At 35.6% G+C, this 20,916-nt stretch overlaps 1 protein-coding gene across 1 annotated transcript in view; it reads left to right on the top strand.

Moving 5' to 3' along the window:
* Positions 1–20,916, top strand: part of MALRD1 (MAM and LDL receptor class A domain containing 1) — a 232,953-nt gene that overhangs the window by 75,703 nt on the left and 136,334 nt on the right. Inside the window, exons 20-24 of the mRNA XM_064703173.1 lie at positions 2,062–2,239; positions 12,297–12,453; positions 15,792–15,902; positions 16,780–16,993; positions 20,536–20,783. Coding sequence (XP_064559243.1) covers positions 2,062–2,239; positions 12,297–12,453; positions 15,792–15,902; positions 16,780–16,993; positions 20,536–20,783 — 908 coding nt within the window. The remainder of the gene's footprint in view (positions 1–2,061; positions 2,240–12,296; positions 12,454–15,791; positions 15,903–16,779; positions 16,994–20,535; positions 20,784–20,916) is intronic.

The raw sequence follows: 20,916 nt of genomic DNA, 5'->3' as shown, positions 1-20,916 counted from the left end.
ACCATACATGACAATTTTAAGTGAGCATATTTTCTTGAAATGCTCACTAGTCCAGACTGGAAGAGAGAAAAACTTTAGAGTTTCATCTTTGTGGTGGACATCTGTGAGAACAGTATCCACTTCTTAACTACTTCAATGAGTATGGGTTTTGTTTGGTTGGGTGGCTGTTGGGATTTTTTATATAAAAATTGTTTCAGCATCAGCAATAATTGTGAAATTCAGCCTACTCCACACAGAAGTGAGTTCCAGCCTGCAAAGCTCTGATAGTCTAAAGGAAAACTGTAAGGGGGGACAATGTACAAGGTCCACACATGACACCCATGAACATCTAAGACAATTGTTGATTGCTTCTGAGTTGCAGCAGTTCACACTGTAGCATTTTAGAAGCTGTTAATTACTTCCTTTTGCGTCAAAGAACAGTGCTCGAAATTGCCAAAGCCAGTTAATGAGGAGGACAGACATCTAGAGACAGTGACCTCTCCAGCCTTTGCAAGCAAAACCATTGTCACTGAAAATAAAACTCTGAATTCATTACACATTGTGAAGGGAAATCAGTCACCTCTCTCAGGGCTGAGGGCTCAGTGAAAATAAGTATCATTCCCTCCCTGTGTCTATTTCCTACGTGGAAATAACTGGAAGAAGTGAATCTGATGTTTAAGTGCCACAGTATTTTCCTATAGTGTGAAAAAACACCAGCCACTGAAATCTTGCCCTGAAACATAAATGCAGAGCCCTCTGAATATTTCTCCCTTCTGAACATTATCTTACAATACATCTTTTTATTCTAAGCAAGATAAATACTGTGGAGGTTACACCTTTACATATTTGCTCGATCTGAGGTCTCCTATCACTTAGATGGGAATTTATCACTTAAATGACAATGCTGAACTAGGACTTAAAAACGTCCAGGCTGAAACAGAAATATGATCACAGGAAGGTGATATCTTTCTCAGAGGCACTTTAAGTATAATGTTTAGAGAGCATGTTAAAAAGAGGAATAAGCATTTAATGCAACTCATCATTCTCAGGAAACATCATAAATCTTCATATGGGCAACCCATGAGATCACACTGGCAGCACTTTGCTTCTTAGTGAGGATATACAGCCTATAAATCAAAACTCACTCTCTCTTTACCATTTTTAGCCTTCAAGGAAGGAAATATCAGGCACATTCTACCAACAAACCATGGTTTCTTGATGCAGCATTTTTATGGGTTTATGGGTTAAAATAAATTCTTGTTTCCCTTGCATACGTCTCATTGCAGTCACTTAAACTTAAGTGTAATAATCTGTTACAAAGTTCTGGAGAGTGACTAGACTCAACTTGGACCATGTGCTGGAGAATAAATATTCACAGCAGAAATGGAAAATAAAAAAGGTTTCTTTACCCTAAGTAGGGTCAGTAGTGAGCTCACTTTGATACTTAGGAAGCAAAAACTCTTTGGAAGGCAACTGCATGGTTTTTTAGTAAGACAACAATAGAGTATATGATACCAATACTAAATATATACATTTTTATGTAACTTTCAAGTTTTGTGAGGACTGCTTGAAATCTGTTTTGGTGGGTTTTTTTGTTTTTTGGTTTTTGGTGGGTTTTTTTGTTTGTTTGTTTGTTTGTTTTGGGGGGGGGTTAAAGTTATAGTCATGGACTTTGTAGACAATTTACAATGATTTCCTTATGTTATCAGTCAACAGGACTGGAGACAGAGCCATACAGCAGTTCACAGATCTTGGCTGATTAATTTTACAGGAAATTCCATGTATTTTACATGACAGATTATTAGAATTACCTGAAAGCTGGTCACAACTCACATGAAGGTAGATACTGAGGTGCAAAGGAATTGGTATATTCCCAGAATTGGAATCTGTCTTATAGAGGAGAAAATATAAAATTCATGTTTTGTCTGAAAGGAAAAAACTTTGCATGTTAGTAATGTGTTAGTATCCACAGATACTATAAATTGAATCTTTTTTATTTCCATGGTGCTTTTTGGGTTGTAACATGAGTCAAAGATTTTCAATTTTTGTATAAACATGAGTAATCACTGTTGATCTCTAAAGTTACGGAAGTCTGTGACTTTGAAGATAAAGAGCTGTGTGGATGGTATCAACCAGCCTTGGAACAGATGTCAGGAAATTATTCCATACTTATCACAAAGACATTCAAGTGGCAACTTGGAAGAGGAGCAAATCTCTACCCAGAGGAAGAGCAGCACTGCCCATTAACCGATCATACTACGTGAGTACAGTTTTTCAGGTGCTTGAGTCTCTTCTACAATGTGTGATCTTAATGTGTAGATTGTTTAGAATGCGTAGGTTGTCAAGGGGAAAAGCTGCTGCATTTACAATACTGAAGCAGTTTACTGATTTATTAATGACATGTAATTGACTGACAATAGGTGAAGTAGGTATGTAGGATCAATACTACAGATTAATCAAAATTAAAGAAACCATTAATAAGCAGGTTAAAATTTCTGAACATCTTTCTATAAGTAACTCCCAAAAGTTTGAGTATCTCCCCATCCAGAGAAACGCACACGAGGATATATGGAGTACAAGCATGTTGCCCCTTATGGGAAAGCAAGTTTGGAATCCATGGCTGGTCCTGCCTTGTCCGCCGTCCAGCACCCCAAAATGCCAGCCCAGCAGTTGGCTGCAGTCTGCTGGCAGCTCCCAGGGGAATTGGTGCCCTCTCTGGTCTCTGCAGTGGTTGTGGCTCCAGCAAGATGATCTCTGGCTTGTCAAAACCTGGTGTTGGCCACTGCTCTTTGCACTGCATTAGCAATTCCTGCTATTACAAATTTTCATCCTACTGTTACACTTCTTTTCAAGCTGAGCTCCCTTTTGAAAGCTGGCTTTGTAATTAATTTGGCACTGCTTAATTTAGTTAATTGTGGTTATCCTCTTCATCAGTTTGAGGTGAATACCTTCTCAGTCTTTGTTCACACAGAAAATTTATAGTCACTTTTCTACCTTACTAGCTATTGCTAGTTGTTAGCTGTTGCTTCCAATTTTGTTATTGCTATTGTTAGCTATTGCTCTTATCCCAGCAGTTTTGCCCAAGGGTGGGCTGTACAAGTTAACACAAAAAGTCCAGTGAATTCTGCCCTCATTTAATATTCAACTAACACAATTCAAAACTACTGTCGTTAGAGCCAACTTCAGTTTAGCTGGTATTTTTTTTACCAACTTTTTTTATTTTACCATTTCTCTGGGTAATAAGTTCATATTAAAATGTAAAGTATTTCTACTCTCTCAGTGAAGATTTGTAAATTAATGTTGCATTCTGGGTAGATTCATTAAGATAGTTACTAGCTCCACTGAAGATACTCCTTTGATTTATCTCAAGGAGCAAAAATAAGTTTCTCTGCATGAACATTTGGTTCTAAATGTTTTGGAGGTTTTTTTGATTTTTTAAAATTAAGTAAGAAGTGTGTTTTAAAAAAATGCATTAATCCAATGTATTCCAGTTAAAAGTAACAGTAAGAATTATTGAAAAAGAAATCCCTACAGGTAACTAGAAAGTATATTGAGTACAATCAATTTTAAATGCTATACAACTTCACTAATAAGAAAATTTTTTTACAGTGTAATTACTCTGAACAGAAAAATACTTGCCTGGTTTTAGTGACATGCATGTTTAGTTTCTGTGACAATAGACCATAGACTGCAAAGATGGTCTCTAAATTAAGGCCACTTCAACAAAATATTTGCTAATTGCTATTAGTTTAAAATGACATTGTTTTGCATTTAATCAGCCTGAATTTCTATTGCTATTAAAAGAGTGAGTTCAATATGTTAGTGTCACTGTGTACTTCATTAAAATTACTGTATTTTTACCAAAATCCCAAAACAGCAATACCAAACTCAAAAAGTCATTCAACAATAGCAAAGAATTACAAGGCTGTCATGCTGTTTCTAGGTCTCTACATTAGATATGAAAGGGAATTTTATCCCATAAAAAAGACTAACTGTTTAGAATAAATTAGCTGTCAAATCTTTCATTGACTGCTCTTTATTTGTTATTTATTAGCCAACACCAACCCTGTATTTGTACTTAGTAAATCCTCCCACAACCTTTCCAGCATAGGTTTACCTTGGCACAGTGATACATGGAATTGTATTACTGGTTTTCAACATATTTTCAAGGTTTAATGCAACTAACAATATATTGAAAAGGACTGATGAAAAGAGAAAGTAAATGATCCATAGAGACTGCAGTTTTCAGGCAATTCTGTAATGTATTGCTCCTGTGATGTTTCACATGAGATGCAGTTTGGTTCTGTGGTTTTCCCCTTCCCTTTGTTTATTGGCCTATAGAGAAGTACAGAAGATAGATGCTTCCAAATTACCACAGGAGAAGCAGAGCAGCACTTTTGTTGAATTAAAACCCTGCAACATTTAGTTTATTTTCTCATCCATTTTCCCCAAATTTCCACTGGTTAGATGAGGCAAGCTGTGTTACTGTAATCCTGTATGCTTGCAAATTAAAATAAAATATGCAGGATTATGTATAGAAATGTTTGGATTCATTCTGATTCAAGAGTAGTTGGCAGTGCAGCTTACAGTGAGTTCTTTCAGCAAAAATACCTGTGAACACTTGTAGTCAAACCATCTGCTTCCCCAGAATAAGTACCTGGGCTAGCCACAGGTAGGCTGCTGAATTGTGAGATGAAGGCGTGAGTCTTTGAAGCTATAATTACATTAATTAAGTGAAAGTAATTACTTTGGAAATGGAGGGAACAGCTTGTATGTGTATATAGAAACCAAAGGCTGTTAGAATGGAAGCCATTATGGGAGTCTGCCATTGGAGCCTGGCTTGAGCAATTCAGTCTCTGGCTTGAGCTAGAAAAAGTCTGTCATGTGTTGTGTAAAGGGCTGGGTGGCATTGGCAGTGTGCACTCAAAAGGCCACTATTCATACTCCAATGTGAGCTCCTGTGATGTGTTTCTATACTTAGCAAATGGAATTCTCTATTGCAGTTGCGTTTCTAAAAGCTGCAACAGTAAAAGTATCAGTTTGTGTAGGGTTAAACAAGTATTAAATTGACAGCAGCAAATGGATGTCTACTAGTTTATTTCCTTTTTAAACATCTGGTTAGTGATGTTGCAAATTCTCTGACATTATTAATGATATTTGGGTACCACTGTTAATTTAGAACTTTGTAGTCACTTAATTGATATGATAATTCAGGCATCAAATCTAATAAATCAAAACAAAAATGGATGCAGAGGAAAAATGAAGCTGACATGATAATTATTGCTGTGTAAATAGTTCCCCTGATAAACATATTTTAATACATCTGTCGTTCTTTTGTGTCTTCTTTTCAGACAATCATTACCAGAATTCAGGAAATTTAGGAAAATTAAAAGTTTTAAGTAATATGTTTAAGCCCAGCAGTCAAGACATGTTTTAAATTTGAGAGTCTATAAACTTCAAGAGGAGAAAAAGTTATAAAGTATTTTGAGGGTGGTTTTTCTTTTTTTCTTGGGTTTTTTGGTTTGTTGGGTTGTTTTTCTTTGTGTGTCCAACATAAATACCAACTACTTTTAAGAATAAGCTAATGGCAGGAAATGATTTGCAAGATAATGTCAAATTATTTCATTGCAAGCAATCGTAATTTAATCAAACTTAATTTTACACTAAGAAAGAGAATATACCCAAAGTGGTTTTCACCTCTTATGTTAGGATGCCAGAGATTAAACTCCTAATGAAAATAAATTAAACTATGAATAATTTAATCATTTTGTGTAGGTAAAACTTTGCCTACATTTGCCTCATTTTCTTCCTGGAATTCATATTTATTATGTAAAACAAAGCATCAAAGTTTTCTGTGATACACTTGAAGCGTGGTCATGCTTCATTTGGACAGAAATCTTCATTTGGAATTTTGACTTTTAGGATCCAATAATAAATATACTGCAGCTTTATTTAATGCAAGAATTCCTTCTCATACTGGAGAAGGAATCACTTCTCTGGTGATTTTCTTTTGAGCGACTTTGTGATGTCACTGTCCAATTACAGCTCCCAGTATGACTTGGGTTTTGGTGTGGTAAACACCATTGGTTCCATTCAGTTTGAAATAAATATTGAACCTCAATCATGTGAAAAAGTTTAGATGCTCAAGGTAGAATTTTTTTTTCTCTAGCACTGTGCAAAGAACTTGGTCAGTTGGCGTCCAGCATTTTACAGGCTGTGAACAGAAGCAGAGGTTGTCTTCTGCAATAGGAAATAGTTCTATGGCATTCTTTCAGAAAGCTGTCTTCAAAAAATTTATGTCTGTTTTATTATGACACGAAAATCATACTACATTTTTTGTTTCTGAATTTATTAAGCTTTAATATTAGGTGTTAATGGATGTGGGAGGTCACTAGGAAAAAAAAGTTTCAAATCATAACAAGAGAATTTAGTCTTTTTTTGGAATAACCAGTTGGAAATTAATATGACACATATGGCTGTAGCTTAAAATCTGCATTCCTAATGACTGTTTGCTCTCAATTCTCTTTTAATTTTTTAATCTATACAGAAATGCTGAAATTTAATTCAAGGAAAGCCTTTCTTTCTTTTTTTTTCTTATAGTTGTTAGATACTGATTTCAGTTACTGACTCTTTAAGATCTACTAGAATTTAAGTTGGAAGGTTGGTTGGAAGTGTTCAGCAGAGAAAATCTTTGTCTGATACACAGAATTAATTAAGTTGAGTTCTTACCTTTCTTTAATAATATTGGAAATTACACATTTTATAACATTTTAATTTTGAATATATTCCTTTTTCTGAAACAATATCCCCACAGATGCAATAATCTTTATTCAGGGAAGAATTTTTTGAAGCCTATGAATATATTATATGCCAAATTGCAAGAGGACTCTGAAGGTTTTGTTCACATGTTATGACCTATAATATCCCATCCAGTGTTATCTACAGAAGGATAGAAGGATAAGTAGTCAAAGAATTTCTAGTGCAGACATTGAATATCTAACAAGTACAGATACAAAAGAAACAAGGTAGTTTTTTCTCGTTCTCCTTCTCTCTCATCATAAATCTTCTCATGCTTCCTGAAGATATCTGCTCCACCACATTTCTTTCACGTTCACAGTCACTGCACACCTTAACCAAAACCTTGGCCCTGCCCATCTCTAGTCCCTCTCCTTCCTACACCACCTGTGGCCTTCTGGCTGAGCTGGCCAGCACAATGGGCAGAGCATTGAGAATCTCTTATCTAGCCCAAAAAAGAGGTGATAAATTTCTTCTTGAATGAGTGCTTGAATATTAAATTGTCTTTCACTTTTGTAGCATTTTTTGTGATTTCTCCAGGCAGATACAATGTTGAGGGAAATATTAGGGTTTGCTTTTTCATTTTTTTAACAGAGGGCCTGTTCTTTATAAATATATATATATCTGTAACACTTTCTGTAATATTTTGTAATATTTCTAAGTTTTTTCAACCCACCTTTCAGCAGTTTCCCACCTTACAGGCACATTTCAAGTAAAAGGTACAATATGTACGTGGCTTCCCCATTTTACACTTAATATTGAGGTTGCCTTGGGCTCTATATCAATATATGAACATTAACTTGTCATCGTGTCTTTGCCTCTTTCCTTTGGAATATTATAATGAATTTTGTATGCTAAATCTTTGTATTGCAACTTTTGTTGCTAGAAAATATAACAAGTTTTCTTTATATACCTTCTTACATTTTACCAGAACTGTCATATCATCTGGTTTTGACACTAAAAAGCAAGAATTAATAGGAATCAACAGAAAATGAAGTTAGCATGATGCAAAGGTTGAAGTATCACAGTTTGCCACCACTTTGTGTCAAGTATATAAGGCACTAAAATATCAATGCTGTATTCTGGAAGTACAAGAAAAAAATGGAAAAAAAAACATTAATATTTTCTCATAAATATGTTTTTTAGGAATTAAAAGTTAGAATATAGAACCTTATTGACTATTTTTTTCTCAGAAATCTGATGAAAGGTTTTTAGCTAGGAAATCGTGGCCAATTTAAAACAAAAAACTGCAAATTCATTAACTTTAGGAAAACTTCTGCCTTCTGGTTACTCATGCTTTGGGGGAAAGAAGCTAGAGAAGGCAGTGATCTCCCACAGCCCCAGTACCCTGATAAAGGATGCAGAGGATGTGGGAAATGCAAACTGAAGCCACTGTCATGACTGATTCAAACCAGCAGCTTGAGCTTTGATGGCCCACATTTTCCTGATGAGTCCAGTATTTCACAATCCATTCCCTTTGGTCCAGAGAGTGCTTCTTTTCAAGGTCATCCAGTGCCCTACTGGCTTTTCTTGACCACTATTTTGTTTTTTTCTCTATACAGAAACCCATCTGCTCTAATAGCAGGTCACTCACCTGGGCAGATCCCAGACAGATGGTGTTGCAAAACTGAAGAATAATACTTTCAGTGCATAATAGGTGCAATAAGTGTAGAGCTCTGGTTTGCTATATAGATAGTGTACAGTGTTTATGGACATATATAATGAGGAAAAATAGAAATTTTTCCTGCGTGTGAAGGCTGCTACTTTCTGAATTTTGAAATAGCTGATCATTGGGATACTTACAACTCTAAGGAACTAAAATATCTCTCTCCAGTTTACGCCTTCTCTTCTTTTTTTTGTTTCTTGTTATTGCTGAAATTTGGAAGGAAATCAGAACTTTTTAGTGAAAGGGAGTTGTTTTTTTTCTAATCAGTTTTAGTTTTCAGTCCTAAAAAAAAGAATGAGTAATGGGTATTTTAAAAGTCCAGTTAAATGATTCTCAAACAATTATTGGAAGATACACAGATGAATTTCCACTTTGAAAACAGACATGTCCAAAAATTCATTAAATAAGAGCTTGAACTTGCTGTACAAGAAAGTAAATCTGAATAAGTTTTGATCCCCTTTCAGACATTGCAACAATAGACAATTAGAACTGTGAAATGTGTAATTCACAGCATGAGACTGATTTGATAACTCTGCCAGATTTAAGATGGGACTAATTTTTTGATAGGTCTTCAACTTTTCTTAGCCCACCTAATCTTTCCCTAGTTATTATATTCAGTTCACTGTGTTCTTTGGATTGCCTTGAAGGGGAAAATAGCAGGAAGATTCTTCTATAAATGTCCATTCTTTGCCAACTATAGTTCAAAAGACATTTGGAATATTAAGCTATTAACTGAGACAAGTATGCCAATATAGGTCAGTTGCTTATGTTGAAAATTTTATATCCATTAAAATGTTGTGAATTTCCCTCTGAAATTAATTAGGATTTTTGGACTGGCACGGGAATGTCTTTGTGTAGGGAATGCTTGTAGTACAGAGGTAAAATTAATTATTTTCAGAGGGTAAATATCAAGATTTTAATGACACTTACTGTAGCTGCCAACTAAGAGGTTTTCCATGGGTTAGTTTTCTAAATTGGCCTGAGTTCTTCCAGCTACTGCCAGGGGAGTCTGCCTGCATTCTGGTGAATTTCAGCACTTACATAAGATCTATGCTGAAAGCTAGATTTATTCACTATTATATATGTTGAAAAATACCATGTTTTAAACTTGTTATCATCAACTTCTTGATGTCTCACTTAAAATAACCAAACCAAAACAAAAAACAACTCAAGGGAGTCTTTATGGAATAGGAAAGAAATTAATTTAAGGATGGGTCTGATTAACTCTCAGAATGAAGAAAGTTGTCTTCTCCAAAGATCACTTAAGAAATAGAGGTTGGGGTGAAGACAAGAATACCATCTGGCAGAGTAAGAGATGCTGTTAATTGACATTTATTTATTATTTTACATTTATGGAAGCTTTGGAATACCTTGTCACTGTATATTTTTTACTAGGTTAAAATAAAAGTGGGCCAGCTAAGAAATCCTTTATTTTCAAAGTCAGAGCTTGACACACCAAGCAGATGTTTGCAAGTACATTAATTGGCTCTGCTAAAAAATTTGCATCCACAGAAGGTATGGACCCTCGAGCTAGTTTGAACTCTGCAAGCAGAATGATTACTTATTTTTTCAAACTCTTCCCCCTGCAGATCATGCACCTCCCTAGTGCATGCAGGCTTCTATACCAGGCAGCTTAAGAACTCGAGACAGAGAAATTACTTTGTTCTGTGAGCAAACATAATGCAGGTTAATTTCCACCGGAATGTAGCTTTCCTTTTAAACATAGATGGGTCACAAGTACATTAGTCTTGTAGTCCTCAGTGTAAAAATGTCCATGATAGGAGTGAAAGTCAACAAGGATGCTCTACACATACTCACCCATTCCCTTCTGATCCCTCCATTTGCCATTACTTGCCCACATAACCTTAATCTTCTTGTAATCACATGCCACCACTGTGTTTAATGGCTAGCACTGTGAAGTGTTTCATACAGGGGACTTTCATCTGGTGTTCTAGTTTTAAATGTGATACTATAGCAAACACTGAAACAAGGTCAAAGAAGTTGCAAGGACACTTGTCTTAGGCTGCACTATGGGAAAATGGTATTTGGGCATAGATGTGATCTTTGGCCTGCCTATGTCTGACAGAACACACTAACAAGAGATAGATGACTGAATTTCATCACAGAACTGATTGTACCCTGCCACTGTTTCAGACTAATCTCACTGAGAGGCATGGATGTAATACTGAATACTCTGGGAACTTTGAGATCTGTAAGTGCTTTTGCTCTTCAGAGCTTTTTGTCATTCTGTTTCTCACAAGTCCTTTTGAATTCTGTTGTAAATACAGTGCCAACACCCTTGGGTCATTGAAGGCAACAGTTCCCAGAAGCAGAGTAAATTCTGAATTTTTCAAAATTTTTTCAAATGTTGAGAGAACTCGACCCTCTTTTACCTCCAAGCGAGACTCTGGTAGAATACTCAGCACCAAGGCAAAAAAAGAAAAATCGCTACCTTGAAATAACAGCTTTCTTTAGCAGAAAAGAGGGAAATAAATGAGTTGTCCAAATGCATATTTCTTGAAAGATCTGTAATTATGAGTTTTCAAAGTTTTCAGCTATTAGTTATAGTAGAGTCAGTTTATTTGGAGAATGTTTTAATACTTAGACTAAAGGATTAAGCAAATGCATGGAGTAATTATAAAAGTGTCTGAGTTGCCAGGACTCAGTGATAAAAGAAAAGCATCAGCAGCAATTCTCTTATCTGCCTTTTCATGAAAAGGAAAAAAAGATTGTGGAGAAGATCCCGATTTCCAAAAATCCTAACTCTTCCTTCCCCCTAGGATTTTGCCCAGATGAACTTTGGTCCCTGCTATGTTTATGAGCAGTTTTCAGTGATCTCACATGTAACGTATCTGATCTATGCAAAATGAAGATCTGTCCCATTAAAATGTTGCCTTTTTGATTATTTAGTTGGTTGGTTGGTTTTTGTTGTTTGTTTGTTTGTTGCTGGTGTGACACATGGGGAGGTAGAAGCAATAGTCTTGCTCAAAAACTCTCTGATTTGTGAAGAGTTTTGAAGGCCTGTTTCTGACCCTGTACCAGCAAATTCTTTATTCTTCTCTTTAGGCAGGACTTTCAGTCTGTGAAGAGTGTGATGTCATGAGGTCTTTGAGCATCTTGTGTTTCTCTTGTCTGTGCTTGCTGGCGAGGGTCATTGTCTTCTCACAGCTGTAGCGATTCAACTTTGCAGAGTGGTTGCTCAGAACTTGTTCAGTCTGGAAAACCAAAAGGAAAGGAAAACCAAATAGCAGCACCTATATAAAAATGTTAGTTCCATTGTCAGGTTTTTAAGCACTTGTTGGGAAAGATCCTTTTGAGAAGTACTGAGCGCGAAGCACTTCTGCTGGAGAGAAGAGAAATTTATCTTTGGTCAACAGCTGCATTTTATTTTGGAAAGTAAGGTTTTTAGGGGCTAAACCTTAAATACCCAAAACACTAAAACTGCACTCCTGGTATCTCTGTACACTCAGAATCTGACGCTTACTTCAAAGAGACCTCATCTTTCCTGGTAGCATAGGAGATAAAATTTCATCCAATATCTTGGGTTTTCCTGACATTAAGCCAGGATCAAACCCTCTAAATTCCCCCAGGAAAGAAGGTAGCAGGAAAAGCCAGAGAACCTCTGGCCCACATCTGCATGATTCAGTGGGTTCACTTCAGATCTTTTTTTTCTTTTTGCCAATCTCTGATGTAAAAATACTATCTGCATTTGCAAGGGTTTTTTTTGAATTCTGGCTACATACTAAGATGCATCCAGATACCCAGACAGCAAATGCTATCTAAGGAAATGATATATTAAATTAATTATGATGAAATGTTTTGTTTTAATAAGTTATAACCCTTTTTCTCTGAGCAGGTGCTCTCAAGAAGGCTGGTATCTCTTTGCAGACAGCTCAAATGGAGAATTTGGTGACACGGCTGACATTGCTACCCCAGTCATCTCTCTTACAGGGCCCAGATGCAAAATCATATTCTGGAACCACATGAATGGTTCAACAATAGGATCTCTGGAGGTATGGAGGTGCTCTTTATTTTGTTTTGTTTTGTTTTTCTGCATGAAATTGCTGTGAGGAAATTTATGAGTTCTCTTTTCGTTTTGTTAAAGCCCAGACTGCTAATAAATGAAAATTAACAATCGCTGGCATTCTACTGCTCTCAATATGTTATGATATGAAGGAAGAATTATTTCAAATACTGGAGAAATTATAAATTAGAAATTCCTACAACAAGAAAAAATTGCGACTGTTATAGACATGCCATGGTTGGAAATTCAGTACAAGAAAAAGTTTTGTATCACACAGTACCATTTGACACTGAAAAGCAGCAATAGATATTTGGTCATCAAGGTCTTTGGCCAATGTGGGAGCATGGGTAAAAGAAGTAATTGCATCAAAATTCAACATAAAATCTTGTAGAAAGCATTTATTCCTTGGAAAGCTGAACATATCACTTTCAGAGATTATTTATATTCATGTAAGCAGCATTGAACTATTTCTGTGGCATATAAGCAACAAATTTGCTTTCCCATACCCTTTTCCCTTATTCTGTAAAGGAAATTTAACTCCTTAGCAGCTTGTAGATCAAATAAGTCACTGCAGACAGAAATGAATAACACAACAACATTGTTCTAAACAATTATTTTTACCACACAGCTGTGTGCTTATAATGGGATTTCCCAGGAATGTTATAGAATACCTACAGCATCAGGAATGGATTGAAAAAAATGCTCATATAAGTTACCCAGTCACCTGTCAGTATCATATTGGATGTGGGCAGTGCATGAGGATTTAAATATTCAAATTATAAAAAAAGCTGACATAATTCAGTGTTTTGAAAACAAAATTAATATTTGTGTTGACATTAGAAATGTGATGTGGGATGTGGTGAACTACACACCATGTGACTGGCTAGATGTTTTGTGGCAGCATGTTCCATGTTTTCTTGAATATTTTTCTAAACAATTTTTTTTGAAGTATTGGTAAATTTCCCCCAACTGGGTAAAGATCTTGCTATGCTGCTTGGAAAGTGGCCAAATATTAATTAATCAGAATCAGTGTGAAATCAGAGGATAAAGATGGTTCATCCTCAGTTTTAAGGCTTGGGACCAATTAATGTACTTTTGGACTTTGCATACTCCAGGGTCCAGGCTCCTTTGCAGTGTAAGAACCCATGTTAGCTGGAATCATGTTCAAAGAATATTTTGTAGAAAATAACAGCAATTCTAAGAAGCCATGCCCAGTATTACCAGCACAAAAGGCAAATGTGTATAGTACAGATTTTTTCTTTTCTCAGTTTCAACCCCCATTACAATTTCCCTCTGTTCTTTAACTGATCCTCCCTCACCTCAAACTAACTTCATTTTAACATGTACCACAGGAAAATCATGAAACCTTTGCACACTGTTAATAATTGCTTATAACTGCTTGATTATTCATTTAATAATGGGTATAAGAATAACAGAATAATCACAGAATCACACAGAAATTCTAGGTTGGAAGAGACCTAATAAAAATCATTTAGGTGATTTCTCATTTTTTATACTAAGAATGCTCTAAGTATTGTAGGAATGGGAATATTTCTGTTCTTAAAAGATCTCTTATCCATATCTTTCCCCAAGACTACCACATTTTTTTCTGCACCCATGCCATCAAATATCATGTAAGATTGCTGAAGATTTTCCTTCCATTTGCATGAATGGTCACCTTCCTGTGTTTCCATTACTTTCTTTCATATTGATTTGCTGTAACTTTCCTGAGCAACCTCAATTTGATTATTTGTTGGAACCTTTCTTGTTCAGTTTCTATACTTTGACTCGACATGGGTAATTCTACCAAAGTGTTAGATGTGCTTTTTTGCAATGAAATTGAAATGCATTAAGGTTCAAAGTGCATTAAGGTACAGAGAAGCATTGAGTTTTAATAGCACACAAATTAATGGCCACGTTTTACTCTAAAGTTTTAACCTGTTTTCATGATATGATTGAAAATATGAATTTATGATGCAAGAATTAGATATATAATAGAGTAGATAATTTACAGTCTGTAAAAACACGTACATGTGTGTCTACAGTCACACACATACCTTCATTTAACTATATTATTTGCATTTGTCTGCAATCCCTTTCCCACTAATTTATTTATTTTCATTTTAAATTCATGTCTTCTAGGGCAGATCTTCCTGTCTATAAAGTCAGAAGTCACTTGTTTTTCTATCCAATTTAATATATTATCTGCTCCTTTTCCCCTCCTAAAATGAAAGCTCTTTAGTGTGAGGATTTCCTGTTTGCTTGGCAGAACTTACCTGTTATGCAATATCATATACACTCGTGGGACTGCATAAATTTAAAACAAAATAAAGGTTTTTTCATCATGATAAGAAATGCCTGGGCTGCCCTAACAAGATTACACAGCATATCAGTAAGTCCTTGAAAGCAGAACTAGTTCAGGCAAGTGGTGAATGGATGGTTAGCTCTGCTAGTACTGGCTGGAGACACAGCCTGACACACTTCATCAAACACCCATCTTGTTATTGCCAGCTCAGTTGAATTTGGATGCCCAAGAGATTGGACCAAAGAATATTTAGGACTCTCTGCTCATGTTGAAGTGTGTCATCCTTCCCCACTTTGCTGTTTACAAGGGTATGGGCTTTTACAAGTCTTTCATTGCTCTAAAGATTAAATTTTGTCTTTATAACAAAAAAAAAAAAATATTTTTAGAAGAAACAAAATGTTTCATAAGAATCAGGATAAGAAAATCCATTCTGGGAGAGCAGTTAATTGTATGCATGAACAAATATATTTTTCAGCAAGTCTTTATAACTCTGTTTCTGTGTTGTACAACTGAGTCACAACCCACTGATGAACAATTTTGATTCACTGGTAGCCACTCTGGATAAATTAATGAGATTCATTAGTCCAGTTAAGGCTGTGGGCTGCATATGTTTATGAGGAGGTCAGAAAATCTTAAAACATTATTTTCTTAGTGTAGTCATTTAATGTGACATATCCATGTGCATCAGGTTGGACATTAGGAAAAGGTTCTGCACCCGGAGGGTGGCTGGGCACTGCAGCAGGATCCCCAGGGCAGGGGGATCCACCAAGGCTGGCACAGTGCAAGGAGCTCCTCAGCAGTCCCAGGTGTGTGATTCAGCTTCGGGTTGTCTGCAAGGGGTAGGGACCTGGATTTAATGGCCCCTTCCAATTCCAGATATTCTATGATTCTGTGAATTTTAGTGGTGGAATAGGGATTAGATGTACAAGATAATATTGTATTCTTGTATACGATTATAGGACTCTTAAGTGAGTTGGCAATGGAAACATTTTTTTGTAATCTAAAGTTATTTTCTTTTTTAGGTACTCTATAAAAGCAGTAACAAGACTTCTAAACTGTGGAGTCAAACTGGCAGCCAAGGTCCCCAGTGGAACAGAGCAGAAGTGTTCTTAGGAATTCGTTCAAATTTTCAGGTGTGTCTTCCAATGTGATGTGCTCCTAGACAGCTGGCTATTTAGTACATCTATATTAAGCATTCTTCACCTTCTCATTTTCCTTTTCACACCATGCATGTACCTCTTCTGCCACACAGAGGAAATCATCTCTTTGGCTGTCTGATTAATTATCTCAGCTGGACTCATGTTTTTGGAGATTTCCCATTCCTCTTTTTTCTCAGACTGATTTCCATTTTTAAGACTGAGAATCCCATCTATCCTTGAATCCTCAACTTAAAATATTCTACTTCTTTCTCTTTAGTGTGCAGTAAGTAAAAATATCTGGATTTTGGGAAAAAAATCTTGAGCATGATGTTTGCTTTGAAATCAGAGCAGATTCCCAAACCTCTTAGAGATACTTGCTGTGTTGCAGACTTATGGAAATAAACTAAAATCCCCAAGGATAGTCAGTAACAGATTTTTTTAAAAAGTTACATTTCCTGATACTTCTGTCTTGGAATTTTAATGAAATTTTAAAATTCTTTTTAATTCATGGGAATTAAATGATGAATGGCAGACTAGTCTTTTTCAGACTTTCTTTGCAGAAGTAGGAAGAACCCTTGCCATTAGTTCAGGATGAGTGAGGACTAGTATCTCTTTGAGTGGCATGATTAATTTCCTTTTGTTTTTGGTATGCTTGGTAATGTTAGCAGATGGTCCTTCAGTAACTACAGAGACAGATCTGTACCAACTCTGGTACAAGATTTTGTAGAATTATGCTTTGACAGTAAGAACTGACCACTTCATATTAAAAAATTTGTGAAGACCATCAGTCTCTGTTCTTTTCATGTTGTGTGTATAAGCTTTTCTCTATCTTATCAGTGGCTTACTGTAATAGCTCTGTAATTTTTATTAGGTTATTTTCAGGGCAAAACGTGGTGTCAGTTACATGGGAGACGTGGCAGTGGATGATATTACCTTTGAAGATTGTTCCCCTCTGCTAATCTCAGACAAACCTTGCACATCAGAGGAATTCATGTGTGCCAACAAATACTGCATCCCAAAGAGTAATCTGTGTGATTTTGTAAATGACTGTGAAGATAACTCAGATGAAAGCCCTAGTATTTGCAGTAAGTATGGTAGTTTTTTAATAAAATTATCATAAATAACTCTGCCTGCTGTGAATTTTTTATACTCAAATATTCCTGACAACTCATCAGCTAAGAAAGCAAACAAGAAGGTAATAATCTAATTCTATTCCTTGGCTTTTAAGGATTTTTAATTATTATTATTTAATTTAAAACCCACGATACAAAATACAAAGAGCTGCTAATGGATGTCTTAAAATAACTCAGAAAGCAGCTGTCTTTAAAAGCAGAATAAAATTATCCTGCTTTCCATATGAAAAGAATGTATTAAAGCTGAAAAAAAATTCAAGCATAATACCTTTGGGAGACGAGCAGCCTACCTCCTTAGATATTTCAAGGGTTGTCAGGTCTCAGAAAATTATTTTAATCTGAATATTGTGCAATTTTGGTTTTACAAGACATATCAAGAAGCAGCATATGTAGTATCTGATTCAAAGAATGATGTTTCATATCAAACGGCTCCTTCTGAATCACAATATATGGCATTAACACTTCCTTCTTTTACACTACAAATGTGGGAAATGCTCGCACAATCAAGTCTCCATTGATTGGTACCGTATTAACAGTTACCTCATTTTTACCGAGAATATTAATTCAGTTTATCAAATTTTCAGTGAATACGATTCTTTGAAGCACAGGTATGCTGATATTCTATGAAAGCTAAGGTACATGGCAAAGAAACCATGTTTTGCAAATTATTTTCACACTATTAAGCTACTCAATGATTTCCAATCCAGGAATAGTACATCACTAACCTACACAGGGAGCAGCTCAGATTTTCTGCAACTAAAAACTAAGAGTATTTCAAGTTGCAAATACTCTGTTAAAAAAATATTCTCAAACTTTGACTTTTGTTTTCTGAATTTTTTTTAAATCTTAATGGGATTTTTTGTTTGTTTATTTGTTTGTTTGGGGTTTTTTGGGGGGGTTCTGCATTGTCTGTGTTTCTCATGAAATATCATCAGACAAATATAAAATGAAGCATTAAGGGCAAAATAGTTCAAATAAACTGATGTGATTTCATTTTGCAACCACTATAATAAAGATTTTATTCCAATTTCCCACTAGAAGAGATTAATTGAAACAGTCCCATACAGTGAATACTTTCCTCTAATATGTTTTTTATTATTACTTTTAAGTAATGAAAAAAAATGCACAAGAATTTTAAAAAGTTTTCCTAACTGCATTTTAATTGTAAGCTTTACAGTGAATCCTTATAGTGCTTTACAAGCACAGGAGTAATTTAATGTGCAAGTGCACAATCATCTGCAGTAACTTGAGCTTCTAAGCAGGCTGCCTGAATTTTCTTTTTCATCAGTGGAGGAACTTGTTTTCAGGCTGAAGTTCATGCAGCTTAAAATCAGTTGTTTGAGTTAGATCAAAGAAGTTGTCCTTTAGATATGAATATTTGTCTTTGTTGACAATGGAGATCCTACAAGGACGTCTAAACTTATATTAGGCAATACCCAATATGTACAGCATTAGTAGGGATATCAGTGCTCATGCCTTAAGGTCTTGATTCTTGAAAACATGTCTTTAAAATGAAAGGGTCAGTTGTAAGCATTCTATTGACTCAAGATGGAATTCTTAAATAATGGAAGGAATTTCTTTAAGAATGGTCTTGAAATATTAAGTAGCTAAATGAGTTGGAAAACAGAATTAGAAAAAATTTTATGGGCAGTTTGCATTCAATTGAGTTAATCTACAGTCTGTGATTTTCATAAGAGATTATCATGTAATTTCACAAATCAAGTCTGGGTTGGTTTTAATTGTTACTTCAGATGGCCCTATATTTGCAGACAGAGGTAAAAAGGGAAGCTAGTTTTGCTAAGCAGCTCATACTTTTGAGAAAATGTTTCTAACATTTTTACTTTATGACATTCAGAGATTAAAATTCAAAGAAAAAATATTTTATCTGATTTCATCCTGAAATTTTTGTGGTAGCTGTCTTTCCTGTTTTGGTCCATGTGTAGATTCCATGAAATTTAGATCCTTAGCCTGGATGCTGATGCTTCTGAGTACCTTTCAGTTAAATAAAACTTCTTCCAAGTGTCTGAACTTTATCAGGCCTCAGAAGAGGCTCAGATTTTGATTACTTGTTGGAAGATATATTTTGTAATTTCTGATATTGTCCTACAAAATAATACATACAGATTCCAAATTTCTCTTCAAGGCACTTTCCTTTTTAGCAATAATAGCAAGAATATTCAGGGCACAGTCAAAAGGTTCTTGAATTCTCTGCTGAAATTCCACCTTATTTCAGCAATTTTACTCTTACTTGGTAATCATTATAATGAACTTATAGATGTATAGAGAGAAAAATATAGACAAATTAAGCTTCTGGAATGATGAAATTGACTTAATTTATGTGGACAGTTTACTCACTATGCTGGCTGTTTTGACATTCAAGATGCAAAAATTTATAAAGAATATGCATGATGTTTCATATAAAAATCAACAAAAATAATGACAGCTTTCTTCTTTTCTAGGCCTTAAGTACAACTCAAGGAGATATGTAGATAATCATAGAATCATTTATGTTGGAAAAGACCTTTAGGACCATTAAATCCCACTATTAGCATTACCAATTTCACCACCAAACCATGTCCCTAAGTGCCACATTTATGTGGCTTCTAAAGACCTCCAGGGATGGTGACTCAACCACTTCCCTGGGCAGCCTGTTCCAATGCTTAACAATCCTTTCCATGAAAATTTTTTCCTAGTATCTAGTCTCAACCTCTGCTGGTGCAACTTGAGGTCCTTTTTGCTTCTCCTATCACTCATTACTTGAGAACAGACACTGAGCCCCACCTTGCTATAACATCCCTTCCAGTAGCTGTCAGGAGCAATACCGTCACCCCAACCCTCCTTTTCTCCAAACACCCCCAGCCCCCTCAGCTGCTCCTCTTCAGACCTGTGCCCCAGGCCCTTACTTTCTTTGGAGACAATCTACCACCAACATAATTTATCTATGCTTCTGTATTGGCTAAGGAAATACAAGTGAATCGAGGGTTTGTGCAAAAGTAGCTTTGGGTGCGATGTGGCTCGAGATTATCACACCCACATTTATGTTTTGTCTGTATCTGTCTATACAGAAGCTGTGTTTTTATGGTGCTCAATACTTTCATTTGGATGTGTCTGTTTGCTAGATAGAGGCATTTCTTCCTGTTCTCACCTGATCTTAACATATTTCTTCAGAAGGAGGCTGGTTTTCTGCACGTCTTGAATGCTCTATGGGGGGCCAGTTAAGATCCTAAGGAGCTAAAATTGTTAATCAAATTTACATTTATACCAAGAATCCTGTTGACTGTAATAAAATGCGCTGGACCCACCTCATATATATGCAAGTAGGTTTATCCTATTATAGTCCAGAGTATTCAAATGCTCTTTTTAATGAGATACATGGATATTATTTTTTATAGTGAATTTTTTTCCCCACAGATTGGAGTACTAGGTTGTACTATATATACTTAATTAACTACTTGAAAATAAATTTCTTTTCATGTGTGGCAAATATATTTCAGGTACATCTATTGGGCATTGCAATTTTGAGTTTGACCTTTGTGGATGGAAGCAAGATGAAAATGATCATTTCAACTGGCACCTCAGAACTAGCAGTACTGCAAAACTGGGCACTGGACCAGCTACTGATCATACACTGCAAGAACCATCTGGTCATTATATTTTTATAAAGAGTTCATTTTTTCAGCTATCAGGACAGAAAGCTAGGATTTCTAGTCCTGTCTTAAGCAGAAAGAATAAAAACTGCAAGGTATGTGAGGCTGTGGTAGTAGCAGGAATGAAGAATTTGATTTCTAGATTGCACCATGAATGTACTCATAAAATGATTAAAGATGATTACTGAAATAATTATTGAGAAAAAAAAAACCCTATCCTTTTGTAGA

The sequence above is a fragment of the Zonotrichia leucophrys genome, chromosome 2 (genome assembly GCF_028769735.1).
Source record: "Zonotrichia leucophrys gambelii isolate GWCS_2022_RI chromosome 2, RI_Zleu_2.0, whole genome shotgun sequence".
NCBI classification, from domain to species: domain Eukaryota; kingdom Metazoa; phylum Chordata; class Aves; order Passeriformes; family Passerellidae; genus Zonotrichia; species Zonotrichia leucophrys.
Note: the sequence above shows the minus strand (reverse complement) of the source record. Positions and strands in the feature narration are given on the sequence as shown.